The sequence below is a fragment of the Antechinus flavipes genome, chromosome 4, assembly GCF_016432865.1.
Source record: "Antechinus flavipes isolate AdamAnt ecotype Samford, QLD, Australia chromosome 4, AdamAnt_v2, whole genome shotgun sequence".
Taxonomy (NCBI): domain Eukaryota; kingdom Metazoa; phylum Chordata; class Mammalia; order Dasyuromorphia; family Dasyuridae; genus Antechinus; species Antechinus flavipes.
In genome coordinates, this window is record NC_067401.1 from 121,990,425 (window position 1) to 122,005,651 (window position 15,227).

Consider the following 15,227-nt stretch of genomic DNA (forward strand, 5'->3'; position numbering starts at 1 on the left):
AAAAAAGTCATTCTATTCAAAAATAACTATAAAATATATAAAATGTCTGGGAATCAATCTACCAGAACGAAATAAGGGAAAGAGTTCAACTATACCACATTTTTGCAGATATAAAGGAATATTTAAGTAAATGGAAAGTTAGACTCATATCCTATTGATGATTCATGCTAATATAAAAATTCTGATTTTCCCTAAATTAATTTGCATATGTACTGCCATAACAATTGAATTTTTTTCAAAAACTAGACAAAATAATGATAAAAATCTTGAGGGGGGAATGAGGGTAAAGGAGAGGGAAGGGACATAGAATTATCAGATCTCAAAAATACTCAGAAATAGTAATCAAAATTAATTAGTACTGAATAAGAAAGATAGAACAGTCAATGGAACAAACAAGGTAGGTAAGCAAGAGCTAGAGAAAATTGCATATAGTAGCATAGTTTTCAATAAATTGAAGGCATAAATTGCTGGGACAGGAATTCTGCATTTAACAAAAGCTTCTGGCCAAATTAGAAAACAGCATAGCAGAAATTAGGTTTATACAGACATTACTTATGTTTAAATGGATATATCACCTTAATGTTTATATTAAGATCACATAATAAATTAGAAGTAATGGAAAGCTCTATTATATCTTTTCTGGCTATGTGTCAGAGGAAGAGATTCTTAATTAAACATGGTATGGAGGTGAAAATAGAAGATAAAATGAACAATTTTGTTTCAAAAAAAGTGAAAACTGTGCATCAACAAAATCAGTAGAGCTGGAATTAGAAGAGAAAAAGCTAATTGGAAAAATTCTTTGTAGTGAATATTTTCAATAAAATTCTGATATCTAAGATAATAAGGAAATTGAAACAAGTATCTAAATATAAGAACCATTTCCCTTTAGAAAAGGATCCAAATTATATGCATAAGACATTTCAAAGGAAGTGCAAACTATTAATAACAAAATGAATGAATGTTCTAAAATTACCAAAATTAAGAAAATATCAATTTAAAACAATTTTGAAATTTCATCCTGCACTTACTAGATTCGCAAAAATGCACAAAAACAAAATAAATAAGGTTGGAGGAACTATTGGAAGATTATATATTAATTCATAGTTTGTAAAGCTATAAATTGGTCAAGCTATTCTGGATCATAATTTGGAATTATACTAAAAAATTACTTTAACCTGTTCCTATCCTTTGCCGCACATACAGCAACATCATCATTACCTATGTGTCTTATAAGGTTAAAAAATGTAAGAGGAATTTTCACACATACAAAATTATTCAAAGTAGCACTGTTTTTTTTTTTTAAACAGGAAAAAAAAGGTAAGGGAAAAAGTAGCTATTTATCAAATGGTTAAATAACAGAATAAATTCTGATAAATTAATATTTGAGTGTATTTAGAATATTACTGTGTATAAAGAATGGATACAGTTGAGGAATTATGAGAAACCTGAGAAAACTTACATGAACTGATCCAGACCAAAGTCAGCAGTAGGCCCAGGAAAACAATTTTCAATGACCATAATGTAAAGGAAAGAAATTTTGTGAAACTTAAAAGAAACTCTGATCAATGCAATGATTCATCATGAAATTATATATTAAAAAAAAAAAAACCTGAAAAGTTTTTGGTGAAACACACCTTCTGTATAGTGGCAGAGGTAGTATATGATGGATATAGAATGAAACATACCTTTTTAGTCTTAGCCAATGTGTTCATTTGTTTTGTTTAGCTCTGCTTATTTGTTGCAAGCCAATAGTATATTGGAAGTTGGGGATGGAAATCACTTTGACATTTTTAGAAAGAGAGTATTAAATCAAGAAAATATTTTTAAAAATCAAGAAAATCAAAAGACCAACAATCATATGAAAAAGATGCTAAATGAGAGAAACATAAATTTAAATAACTTGGATTTTCCCTCATATATATTAAATTAGTATCACTAATGAAAAGGATATGATGATTCACAGAAATCATTCATCTTTGATACTCCTTAGACCCAAAATCTCTTTTCTTTCTATCAATCCTGGATGTGTGTTGTCTTGCTTTTCTTGAAGATCTGTCACATACAGGAATAAAGTTTTTTGTTCAGTTGCTTTTTAGTCACATCCGATTCCTCATGACCCTGTTCTTGGCAAAGATACTGGAGTGATTTGCAATTTCCTTCTCCAGTTCATTTTATAGATAAGGAAACTGAGCAAACAGGGTTAAGTGATTTTTCAGGTCCAGATTTGAATTCAGGAGGATGAGCCGTCCTGTCTCCCAGGCCCATAACTATCCATTGCTTCTCTGAGGTATATGAATGCACAAGAAGAACTAGCACCTCTGATGTTAGGGCTGGTCATTTCATTTAGGACTGCTCTTTTCTTTTGATGTCTCTCTGTCACTGAGCTCTCACCTGTGGCTCAAAGAAGTTTGAGGATGTACAGTGAGCACATCCTGGTAAAATCACTTTGGTAGATGGGCTAAAACAGATTGAAGGTAATCAACTGTCCTCAAATCCATCAGTGAGTTAGGAGAATGCCTGCTGCAAGCATGTGAAGACTTCCCTTTGGCAGAATGGATGGATGAGAACAATTTGTTCCAATGGCCATGAAGGCAGTTGGAGCAGGTGCTATGAAGCACTTAGAAATTGCTCAGACATCAGAAATGTCAAAAGTCATTCACTGCATTCTGGGCCATCATCTGACATCTTGACTTTTGTCTTGCCACTGGACTTTGATGAGAGAATGAGGCTGTAGATTGTGCAACTCTGCCTCAATTAAATCCAATTTCTGAATGAGTCAAGATATTAGCTTGAGATACCTTCAAAATAAATGATGAATAACAACCGTTGGATGTAACTTCCTCCAGGACAGAGCTTGTTTCACTCTTGCACATGAATGCCTAGTACCTAGCACATTTGATGTGTGCTTTTTCATTTAAGTCATTCCTTTAAAATGCAACTGAAAATAACAATAATTAACAGCTTAATCCTGATTAATGATAGTAATCAATTTTTGCAATGAGAAAGAGGTGATAAAATATCCTTTCCTTCTTTTAGAAGAGAGGTGAGAGGGAGCATGGCTAGTTTTGCTTAACTTTTTATTCCTTTGTTAGCAGGAAGAGTTTTATGGGGAAAGATATAATAGGAAAAGATTGTGGGAGAAAAAAATCTCCAGAGGTGAAAAGTCAGCAGAGATAAATAAATATTTTTATAAAGTAAAAAGAGCTTATCTGTTTCACTACAAAGCTCATTTTACTAGGTCACAACTGATCTGAAAAAGCCTCAAGTTATCTGGATCCAGATTTGGAGTGACTGAACAGTTTATCTTGAGTTTGTTGTCAAGAGACATACATACAGTATGTCTGATTGTGACTGCTCAGACCAAAATGAGCTCAGAAGACCTTCTCAGTTAAAGCACACTTGAAATATAGATGTCTGGATTTAAATATTTCATGTTTCCTGTGCTACTGAGATTATACTTTGCTCAAAGATTACAGCACCTTCTTGCTGGGTGGTCCTGCACCACCATGTGCCATGTCTCATAATCAATATTAAAGTTCTTTTGACCTCCACTTGCCTTTAATGATTTCTCCATAAAATAGTCTTTTGGATAAACATAAGTTTGGCATTCAAACAATGTGGCCAGCCCATCAGAATTGCACTTTCAATAGAATATGAATGTTTGGCAGTTCAGTCCAACAGGGGACCTTATGTCTGTTACCTTATCTGGCCAGGTCATCTTTAAATCTTCCTTAGACAATAAAAATGAAAGTGGTTTAATTTTCTGGCATGGTGCTGGTAGACTGTCCAGGTTTCACATGCATTCAACAATGAAGTCAATATAAAAACAGACCTTTAGTTTGGTAAGCAGACTCACGCTTTCTTTCAGGGCCTTCTAAACACTGAATGAGCTCTGGCAATGTATGCGTTAACCTCACCCTCTATGTGGCCATCCCTGGAAAGCATACTGCCAAAGGAAGTGAACCTGTCCATAGGAATCACAATTTCTCCATTTCTCTGCTGCTGTGACAATTAACACCAAAAAAACCAAAAATTCTCTCCCAGTTAGTTCTCCGTCATTGGTTACAACAAATGGGGCTAAGAGTAGGAAGAGAGAATTTGAGTTTTTCTTTGTTTGGCAGCTTTGGGTACTGCCCAGTACTTCAATCATGTCCTAGCTGCTTGAGATGTCTCTTTGAGTTCCTGGGCATGGCTCCAGACACCCCTCTGCTTGGCTCAATGAGCCACAGCTGCTGTTGTAGCAGTTATCTTAGGGATGATTTAGTCCAGCTGATAAATGTTTAACAACCTGATCTCCAGAGGGAGAAAATATATTCAAGACACACCTTTAACTTTAATACATATCATTAGCAAATGTCTAGACAATCAACAAAATAATAAATCAAGTCATGATTTGTAATATTTGCTATTTTCCTAGGTATAAATATTTACACTGAAAATTTAACAACTGGGGCATCCAGCATATGCTGGACAAAATACCAGCCTCACAGTCAGGAGAACCTGAGTTCAAATTTACCCCCAGATACTTACTAGCTGTGTGACCCTGGGCAAATCTCCTCCCCACCTCCAAAAATTTAACTGTCAACTCTCTGGAGACAGTTTGAGCTCTAAGCATATCCCTGAAAAATCCAAATTTTGCTATTTCTAGATGAAGAAAATGAAGGGAATAAAATTACTTTTTCAAAATTATGTAACCAGCTAGCTTTTTACAAATACAATTCCATTTTTTTTAACCAACCTGGAATCCTATATCCCTTCCAGAGATCTAATATAAGTCTGTGTAGTTCACCCAAGTCCATGTTGAGCCATTGTGATGCCTAAATCCCATATTTCTTTAAAAATCTAAACAGAGATTGTAGTGAACTATTTTGAAAAACAAATTATATTTGTTTTCAATCCATCAGTCCATCAACAAGTATTTTTTATTCTCCTGTTATGTGGCAGGCACCATAATAGGCACTAGGGATGCAGTGAGATAATCCCTGCCCCAAAGAAGCTTACATTCTGCCAAGAGTGTGCAACATGTTCCCAGGGTAATACACAGTGGATATATGCAAAATAAAGAAGATAATGCATTTACAGCTAAAAGGGATTAGATATAAATAGAATGGGATTTCAGTGGTCAGATGTCAGGCATTTATTAATGTGCTAAATCCTATGCTAAGCTCTGAGATCACAAAGAGATTCAAAACAATCCCTGCCCTCAAGGAGCTCTCATTCTCATAAAATATGTTAATATGTTAAAATATGTTTAAAATAACATAAATAAAATGATAAATATAAGTAGATAGGAGTTAATTTTGAGGGGAAAGCCCTAGAATCTGGAAAGTCTAGAAAAAGCTTCCTATAGAAGGCAGGATTTAAGCTGAGAACTTTAAAGAGCCAGGGAAACTTCCTGAAGAGGAGAGAGAGTATTCTAGTCATGGAACAAAGCTGGTAGAAAAGCATGAAGAACAGACATAGATATAGCATGTAAGGAATAGAAATCAGCCAGGACAGTTTAACAACATAGGAGAGCAAAACGTAAGAATTTTGGATGCTAAGAGGCCAGATTGAGAAGAGCTTTACATTACAAATATAGACCAATTATGTTGGTCTTTGAGGTATTAGGGAGCTAGTTGAATTTTTTGATGGGTGATATTTATTGATAGGTTAGACTTATTAACAGAATTATGAAAGACCTCTTAAAGTAAGGGCATTTGCTCTGAAAATATACCAGTTGGATATACCAGTGTGCATTCTATATAACCAATAGAATAAACTCCTTGAGAAAGAGGCTTTTGGGGGGATAGGGAGAGGGAGCTATGTGGTTAGAGGAAGAAGCTTTATAACCTCAGTGCCTAGTATAGTGCCTTACATGCAGAATGTGTTTAAAATTTTTGTTAAATAAAAATGAGTTATTGCTATTTTATTGTGATAGTTGATGCAGGCCTAGTGTCTACACAGTAATACAGTTCAGACTTGGTTCCTTGCCCTGTTCCTGCAGCCTACAAAAAAGCAGACTGTCCTTTCATTAATAGGAAGTGTAGTGTACAGACTTTGGCTATGAGGTGCCTCTGACTTCATCAGACCGGGTTCAATGTACATGGACTGGCTTTCCCAAAGATCTCAGTATCCTTACTAATCCACAGAGAGTGTTCAGTTTACAAAGTCCTTAAGTTCTCTCTTCTCATACAGCTTGAAATCCACATATCTCAGGGCACTTGGGTGCAACCAGTAGATTCAATTCAATGTAGATTGATGAGTGTGATATAAAATGTGTCACATCCCATCATACTCCACCCCATCCCACCCCTCCCCAGATCACCCTCCCCTGCCCCACACTACTCTACTCTACTTTATTCCACCTTATTCTTCCCTCTCTTCCCCTTCTCTCTCCTGCACTATCCTACCCTACCCTATCCTACCCTACCCTACCCTACCCTACTCTATCCTACTCTATCCTACCCTATCCTATCTTATCCTATTATCTTTTCCTTCTTTCCAGTACCCTCCCCTCCCCTATCCTATTATTTTTCCCTGTCTTACTCGACCCTATCCTATCCTATCCTGCTCTAACCTCTCCTTATCCTAAACTATGATCCCAAATCACTAAAACAGGAAACTTCTTACCTCTGCTTTCAAATCCCTTGAGGACTAAACTTGGAAAACTTCCTACTTTCAAATGACTAATGATTCATAAGATAAAGATGATTGCCTTTTAATTGGTCACATGATTTATTAAAACAGAGTAAAGTCAGCATAAAAGAATTAGCACATTACAAAACTATAAAGCAGGTGCTTCATCCAGTTGTCTCATTTTCCAATTCCTTCAGCTACCCTTACTGACCAGGGCATGGGAAGAAAGATTAGGTGGGGAAAACAGTTACGTATTTTAAATTCCCCAAGATTGGCAAGCAAACAGAGAAAATAGGGGCAAAGTGCCAGGGTTGGGCAGTGGTAACCCCTGCTCCATCCTATGGCAGCTGGGGTTTCAAGGCAGCTGTCTGTTCCATATAGACTTTCTCTGGTCTGGTCTCAGGTTGCTAATCTGTCTCACATTCTCAAAGCCTTGGCTTTTTATCTGCTTCAAATCTCTACAATGACCACAACAACTCTCTAGGATATGTTCCAGTTCTTCTATCATATCACCTAACATGAGCTGAAGCTATAATAATAGTTCATGGTCATAGTGGGACCTACAAATAACAAATTACCCCAGGCTTTTTGCACTGTTGACCACTTCTAGTTTCAGAAATTTCCTGTTCCATGGCCTCAAGGAAAGAATGGCAAAGAATCATGAACCAGAAGTCTCTTCAAGAATTAAGGATTCTTATCTATCCAAATTATTTTAATTTTTCTGTCTTCAAGAAGTAATAGACCTATAGGACCATTTGTTTTGCTTCAATGCCATCTCTACCCATTGTTTACTTTGTATATTCCCTATTCTGTCAAACAAAAATTCTGTCATGCGTGGCTGTTTGAATAAGGAAGAAAGTCAAATTCAAGAATGAAAGGTGGAAAATTTCATCAGGCAATAACATTGGCGTTCCTATTGACCACACTAGTGAAATTTATTTAACTTTTATCAGCAACAGTTCTACCTGGCAAGCAGGGAAATACCTCTGCTCTAATGCCTTCTGCCTCTCTGAGAGGAAACCCATTCAATACACAGCCATTCAGCTCATTGTAATTATCATTTGAAGTATGTCTTTAAATCAAAATCAAATTGTTACCAGTCAACAAACATTTATTAAGCACTTATTATATATCAGCCTCTGTGCTGAGTACTAGAGAAACAAAAAAAAGCAAAAAAAAATGCCTCTCCTTAAAGAGTTCACATTGTAATGGGGAGAAAATTATAGGAAAAAATGCATATAACATATGTACAGAAAAGATGGAAGATAATCTTAAGGAGATACTATCAGTGGTTTAGACCAAGAAAGATCCCCCTTAGAAAGCAAAATTTGAACTGAGAGTCTTGAAGAAAGCCAGGAGGCAAAGATAAAAATGAGAGCATTATTGTAAAAAGAAAAAATAAATAAATAAAAAGGCACAGAATGTGTGTAAGGAATAGCAAGGATGTGTAGCTAGATTATAATTTTTTGAAGGGAGTAAAGTGTAAGAATATTGGAGAAGTTAAGAGGGCTCTAGTTGAGAAGTCTTTAAAAGTCAAAGGACCTGGAGATAATAGGGAGCCATTGAGGGTGTGAGGATGAGATAGGGTGTGTGTGTGTGTGTGTGTGTGTGTGTGTGTGTGTGTGTGTGTTTGTGAAAGAGAGACACACAGAGACAGAGAGATGGAGACAAGGGAGAGAGACAGATGGAGATAGAGTGGGGGAAGGAGAGAGAGACAGAGATACAGAAAGAGACAGAGAGAAACAGAAAGAGAGAGATGGGGAGAGAGATAGAGACAGAATTGGAGACAGGGGGAGAAAGAGACAGACAGAGACACAGAGACAGAAAGAGACAGAGACACAGAGACAGAATGAGACAGAGAAACACATAGACAGAGACAGAGACAGAGACAGAAACAGGGGAGAGAGAGACAGAGATGGAGACAGAGATAAGCAAACAGATTCAGAAAGAGAGCTGTTTTGAATTGTGATTTAGGAGGCAAATGAGTAGAAGCTATATTAGAGCAGGAATAATTGTAAGGCTGAAACAATACGCTACTTCATCCAGTATGTCAAGGTTCTTCTGAAATTTGGGGCCTGGATTTTCCTCACCTATAGATTTCCTGACTATCCCATTTTCTTGAAATAATACAGCAGTGTTGCCTGGTAATGTGTAAAATGCATTTGTTTTATAATCAGAATATCTGTGTTCAAATGCTGGCTTTGATACTTAGTGTTGTTCAGTCATTTTCCAGTTGTATCTGACCATTGCATATGGTAACTTTTCCATGTCTTGGAGGATTGTTCTCATGACTAGTAGTGATTCAATAAAAATCATCATCTTTCGGTGATGAGATGTAGGAGGAAGACTTTAGTGGAGGAATAAAATCTTATGCCCCATTAATAAAGCTAAAATGATATAATTAGCCTACCTCCCTGTCCCCTATACCTTCCCTCTTCTTGGCTTAGGCCATTCAACTTTTACCAGTATTCCCTATATGTATATCTCACTACCATTATACTTTAAATTTGTACCCATTTTCCCTACAGATGCTATGAGGATACATAAAGGAATAGGCTTCAAAATCTTCTGTAACTACTGTTCTTTCCTTAACATTAATACATGTCTTTGCTAGGAGCTAATTGTGTCTATGTGCTGATTATTAATGTAAGCATATTGATGGGGATATATGTATTATAGTTTTATAAGTACAGACTCATGGGGTGTCTGGAAACTTGGAAAGTAGTAGTCATAAGTAGAAATACAAGTTGGAAATACCATAGAGGGAATTCTACATAAGTGTGTGTCATATGTATATGTGTGCATATAAATATACAGGATATCCCAAAAGATTTACTAAAGTCTTTAGCTTTGTTATTAAGTTTAATAACTATTGTTATGAAGTCTTAAGCTTTAATAACTTTTAAACTTAATAGTTATTAAAGCTTAAGACATCAGTAAGATTTTTGAGACACTTTGTTAACAGTTATTAAAGCTTAAAATTGCATTAAGACTTTGGGGAAACTATGTACTTAAGTACATCAAAGTTCTATGACTATGTAAATATGATCTCTCCTATAAATGAATTTCAATACTCCATTTAGTAGAGAGTCTGAGAATTTTTCACTTGCATATTGATGAGAGCCTCTCTAGACTTAGCCAGGCCTGTTCTTGGATGACAGAGATAGAATCTATCATGGTGTCCATATTCAAAGTATTTTAGGAGGGCTTTTTGGAGTGTAAGATCTTTGGCAAAGGCTTGAACATTTTCACTATGATAAGGAAAGGAGAAGTACTTTGGACTTTGGTAGATTATTTATATACTTGTATATAAAGTTATCCTCTTAGGCAGAAATCCTTGACTTTGGAAGATTTTACCAACAGATAATTTTGACTGCCAATTGGAAAGACTTCAACTCTAAGACAAATCATTCATCTGTCATCTAGGAGCTAATCTAGCTAAGTTCCAAGGGGCCCACTTATCACTGGGTTAACCTTAAAGTCATAAATTCTTCAGCCAAATCAAGTTTTGAAATCCATGATTAGGTAAATAGTGAGGTTGTGATATGATCTATACCCATGAAAGATCCACAAAAATCATAGATTAAAAAAACCCAGTAGAATGTGTCTACTTATATCAAATAGCTATTCAATTTTATCTATCATCCCTCCCCCACTTCTTATCCCAGGGTATAGATCCTGTCATAGTTTTGACACTTGAACAAGTTATCTTCATGTTTCTTTGGGGAAAAACAAAGGGAGCAATGGCATTTAGGTCATGAGCAAAGGAAGAAGTCACTGGCATAAGAAATTGATTGTGGCATAGGAAGCAGACTAACAGTGGGATATAAACCCTTGGGGATGGGCTCGGCAGAGAACATGGGAGGCATTGGCTATGAAATTATGAGCAGGGGAAGAATCCTAGGATTCAGCTGGATGCAGCTCTCAATCCTTCAGCACAGTGCTTAGCAGCCATAAAATAATAAGCAAACAAAAGTCTACAAATCCTTTCCAGGGGTAATGAAAAGAAACTAGAACACATTATTCTAGCCTAGATAAATGCTGCAGTGTCTGGAAGTGGGACTAAAGATCCTGGCAAACAGGGAGGTTTAGTAATAGAGAAAGTGAAGGAAAGGTGATCAGAAACAATATGGGGAGTCTGCCTTGAAGCATTTTAAAATGATTATACAAACAAAGTCCAGGGTATTAAAAAGTGAATATCAACAGAGCAAGAAAGTTTCACTGGGCCAGTAGATAGATCCTGAAGGGAACTCACAACTAAGACAGAGTTTGTCTAGTCCTTTTCAGATACAATAGATTTAAATTCAGACTGAACTCAACAGAGAAGCAAGAAGAGGATTTACAGAAGCATCTTGACCCAGCATTAAGAAAAAGGACCAAAACGTCTCCTACGAAAGCCTGGCCACACAATGAAATTTATTAAAAGCCATTTTCTTCCTCACCAGCCAACCAATGTCGACCAGGCACTAACATTCTTTCTGACTTATTTCATTAACATTTCCTTCTGTTCCTGGAGCAGGCAAGGCTCTGGGGAATCTCTCCCCCTTCTCTCTCCCCCTACCCCAAAGTGGGCATTGACTAGGAGCCAGGGTGTTGTCTGCAGAAAGAGAAATTGCAAAACCACAAATCGCAGAAAATCATCACTGCCAAAAAAACGAAAGGAACACACAATATCACGGTACCTCTTAAAAAGCAATTGCTCGTTTTACAGCCCTCGGGATAATTCAGGTTTGCTTGGCAACGCTCTCACCCATACCACCCAGAAGACAACTCTCTTCCACCAGAAGCAGTGGTCCTGATGAATAGATTTAGTTGAAAAGAAACAAGACACTTGGATGAAAACATTTCTTGGGGCCTGGTTAGGGATTGAAGGACCTTTGTCTTTGTTGTACTGCATTAATTTTGCAACCCCTAGAGTCATGGAGTCTAGCCTCAGAGTGCAAGTTACTGTCACTGAACAGAAGGAGTGTCTCTACCAGCAGTAGCTAGTATATGGGTGGAGATCATTTTTCATGGTTACAGATGGATTCCATTCAAGTGGAGTGGGGTCACATGTGTAGCATACATCTCCCAGTCCATTACTGTAGTTTCTCGTGCCCTTGGCTATAGATCATAAACTGCTGGAATAGAACTGAGCTTTCAGTACTTCAACTCTCAAATTTTACAAAGGAGGAAACTGAGGTCAAAGGAAGACTAAAACTACATAGAGAGGAAGCAGAAGATCTGGGATTTCAACCTGGATCTTGACTTGAAATCTATTGTATTTGGGGCAGCTGATTGGTGCAATGGGTAGAGCACCAGTTCAAATCTAGGATTAGACACTTAACACTTTCTAGCTGTGGGACCCTGGGCAAGTCACTTAAGCCCAATTGCCTCAGCAAAAAAAAAAAAAATCTATTGTATTTTCCCCTAAACTACTCTGCCTCTTGGACACCTAATAGGCCTGAAGTCAGAAAGACTCATTCTTCTGAGTTCCAATCCAGTTGCGGATATTTACTAGTGTGTATCCCTGGGCAAGTCACTTAATCCTGTTTGCCTCAGTTTTTTCATCTGTAAAATGAGTTGGAAAAGAAAATGGCAAACTATTCTAGTATCTTCGCCTAAAAAATACCAAATGAGGTCACAAAGAGTCACATAAGACTATGAAATGACTGAACCACAATTCTGCCTCTTAGAGACACTGATTGTTTTAAATAGCCTTCTTATTTGATTAGGTTGCCTTTGGGTCATTTTGGTGGTTCCAATCAAATTCCTAGTAGGCACCAAATTGTGGTTCAAATCTCTGAAGGGTTGACCTGATTTGGTGACAAAAGTATCACAAGGCTTACATCAACCACTTGTGGTTGGGTTATTCCATTGTCCCAGGGATTGAATCACACTGATTGAGTCAGCAAAAGTCTGCTCACAAATGACTCTTAAACAACAGATCCAATCAAGAGCTAACACAATATAGCTAGTATACTATTCAAGCAGATTTACTGGAGGCCTTTCAAACTGTTTTCAAATTATAGAAGGAGTTGCATACAGGAATGGGGATTCACAAATGCATATGCTGGAGGAAATACAAGTTCCACAACAGCAAGAAAATATATCATTTAAATGTTGTTTCCTTATCTTCTAAGTATACGGTAGTTATATCATAAATGTTTGCAGTTGTTTCAAGAGGCAATTAGGTGAGATAGTAGGTACAAGGTTGGACATGGAATCAGGAAGAATTAAGTATGAATTCTTCCTTAGACACTAGCAGGATAGCTTTAGACAAGTCATAAATACATTGGGTGTCCCAAAAGTCTTGGTGTGGTTTTAAGCTTTAAGAGCTTCATTTATAATAACGTTAATAACATTTACAATATACACATATACATAATTAACTTTGCAAATCCTAAAGAGCTATGGTAATTATCATCATCATCATCATCATCATCATCATCATTCTACTGCTCAAATAAAATTTTCCAAAGACAGCCATAGTAATTTTGGAGATGAACTAGAGAGCACTTTTAACTGAAGCTCTTTTAAGGAGACAGACAGTTCAACATTTATATTCATGTTTTCATATGTACATATCTATTCTAAAATTTTCTACCTCATCTAAGTTTCCCCTACTCATGTATTGTATTTAACATTTAAGCAAGTTTTTTTTTCTTTTAACGTCATGATTTTTCTGAAGCCATACAGATGTCATATAACAACAAGGAAATGAGAACAAGGGATAAAGCCAACTTCCCTTTAGCAACATTCATTCACTGTTAGAAGAGGCAGAAAATAAAGGTCAATAGTAAACATTTAGGTAACAAAAACACTCTTGGCAACATGAAAAACCAGGGTTTGCTAATAAACTTCAAGACAGCTCTATTGACAGAAACTGTTTAAAACATCCATATGGCTTGATAAAACAATAAAGTTCCCCAATAATATGTGCTGAGATTGGCATTTAAAAGATTTAGTAAATAGAGGAGTCTCTCAAATCAAGTTTAATGGACTTAAGCCTTGTAAAAAATTGAGATTTTTCTATTGGCAATATAGGTTGTGGAATTCTAAGACAGCCCCTAAATACATAATATTGGAAAAAAGTTAAAAAAGGAAATGCTGGTTTTCCAAAGAGAAATCTTATGTTATATAACAGGATCATCTCTTATTTAACAGAGATCTGTGTGGAGAAGGTTTTCATGTTTTAAGGAGAAATAGCTCTAGCTTTGATGTGTTAAAAATTTGATGTCTAGAAACAGCTTTGATTTTCAGAAACCAACAACAAACATCATTTTGGGAAATAAATAGTGTGCTTTGTCTGATGTTTAGATGAACCTATCTTTTCACATCTTCAGAGAGGAGTGTATTCAATTGTAAAGAGATTTTTGTAATTTGAAACATTTCATGCAAGTGGGTTAACACTTTTGAACCTCAATGATATCTAACTAACCATTCTACCACCTGCTAAGTAAGCACATAGGAAGGATGGGCAGAATGTCTTCCTTGTGTGCCATTTGCATACCTCATTTAAATTAAAATTCTTTAAGAGACAATTAAATTTCTGTCATTTCAGGATATTATTATTATCCATTTCATTTTATGAAAAAGTAGTCATTTTAATTCACAAAAAACAAAAGCTGCCTATACAAACTGCTTTACAGGCTCATAAATTCCAGGCCTCAAAACAAGCTTAATTATTTCTATCCTTTAGAATTAGGCAACTTTGGTTGAACTACTTGAAGTTCTGAGAACTTGTGATAGAATGCTATTTTCCCTAATGTCTTTGAAACTCTGACGATATAAATACAAAAATAAACTGTATTATCATTAAGTACTGAAGACAATGCAACTTATATTTTCACAATGTTTTAAAAGGAAAAGAAACAAACAGTTGAACATACACACACATATTTTCAAATAGTCTGAAATCAGTTGCTGTGTGGATAAACTATCAAGATGACCAGCATTTTTGTGCTTTATTCTACTATCTTTGTGGCATGCTTAAACTAGCTAATATTAAAAAAAAAGTGAGATCAGATCTTCTACTTGATAAAATGTCCCACCCTGTTAAATCCACAGAAAGATTTACACATTTGACAATTTCCCACCAAGACCATATCCACCATCCATCTAAGACTTCAAGACATAGGAGTGTCAGATAGGAGTCCTATATGATTAGAACTCTCTTAAAAATAGAGAAAATAACTCCATGCAGTTTCAAAGAAGGAACTAACATACTTACATTTTGCTGCAGGTGAAATGTCGGTCTTTAATGTGTAGACTCTGAAAATCAAAGAGAAAGAGAAAAAGTGACTATGGTTAAAAAAAAAAAAACAGCAAGTGAATTATAATGACTCTGGAATGAAAACAGAATATACTGCTTCTGAATGTGTATCTCTTGGCTGAGAAAAGGAAAGCACATAAGTGAGAAAACACTTCAAGTGACCAACTCAGCATGTATGTTCAAGAAGACAGATTTCTATAAGGAAAAAAAAATTGTGGATTGTAGTATTCTAGAAAATTATCTTAATAAACAATGATATTACTTTCTACCTTAGCTAATTAAGGTAAGTGAACCATTTTTAAAAATCTGAGACATTAAAAGTGCCATTATCATATATCAAGATAGTATGTAAAGG

At 35.9% G+C, this 15,227-nt stretch overlaps 1 protein-coding gene across 1 annotated transcript in view; it reads right to left on the reverse strand.

The window, feature by feature from the left end:
* Nucleotides 1–15,227, reverse strand: part of ANKFN1 (ankyrin repeat and fibronectin type III domain containing 1) — a 405,379-nt gene that overhangs the window by 306,333 nt on the left and 83,819 nt on the right. Inside the window, exon 2 of the mRNA XM_051994242.1 lies at nt 14,831–14,871. Coding sequence (XP_051850202.1) covers nt 14,831–14,871 — 41 coding nt within the window. The remainder of the gene's footprint in view (nt 1–14,830; nt 14,872–15,227) is intronic.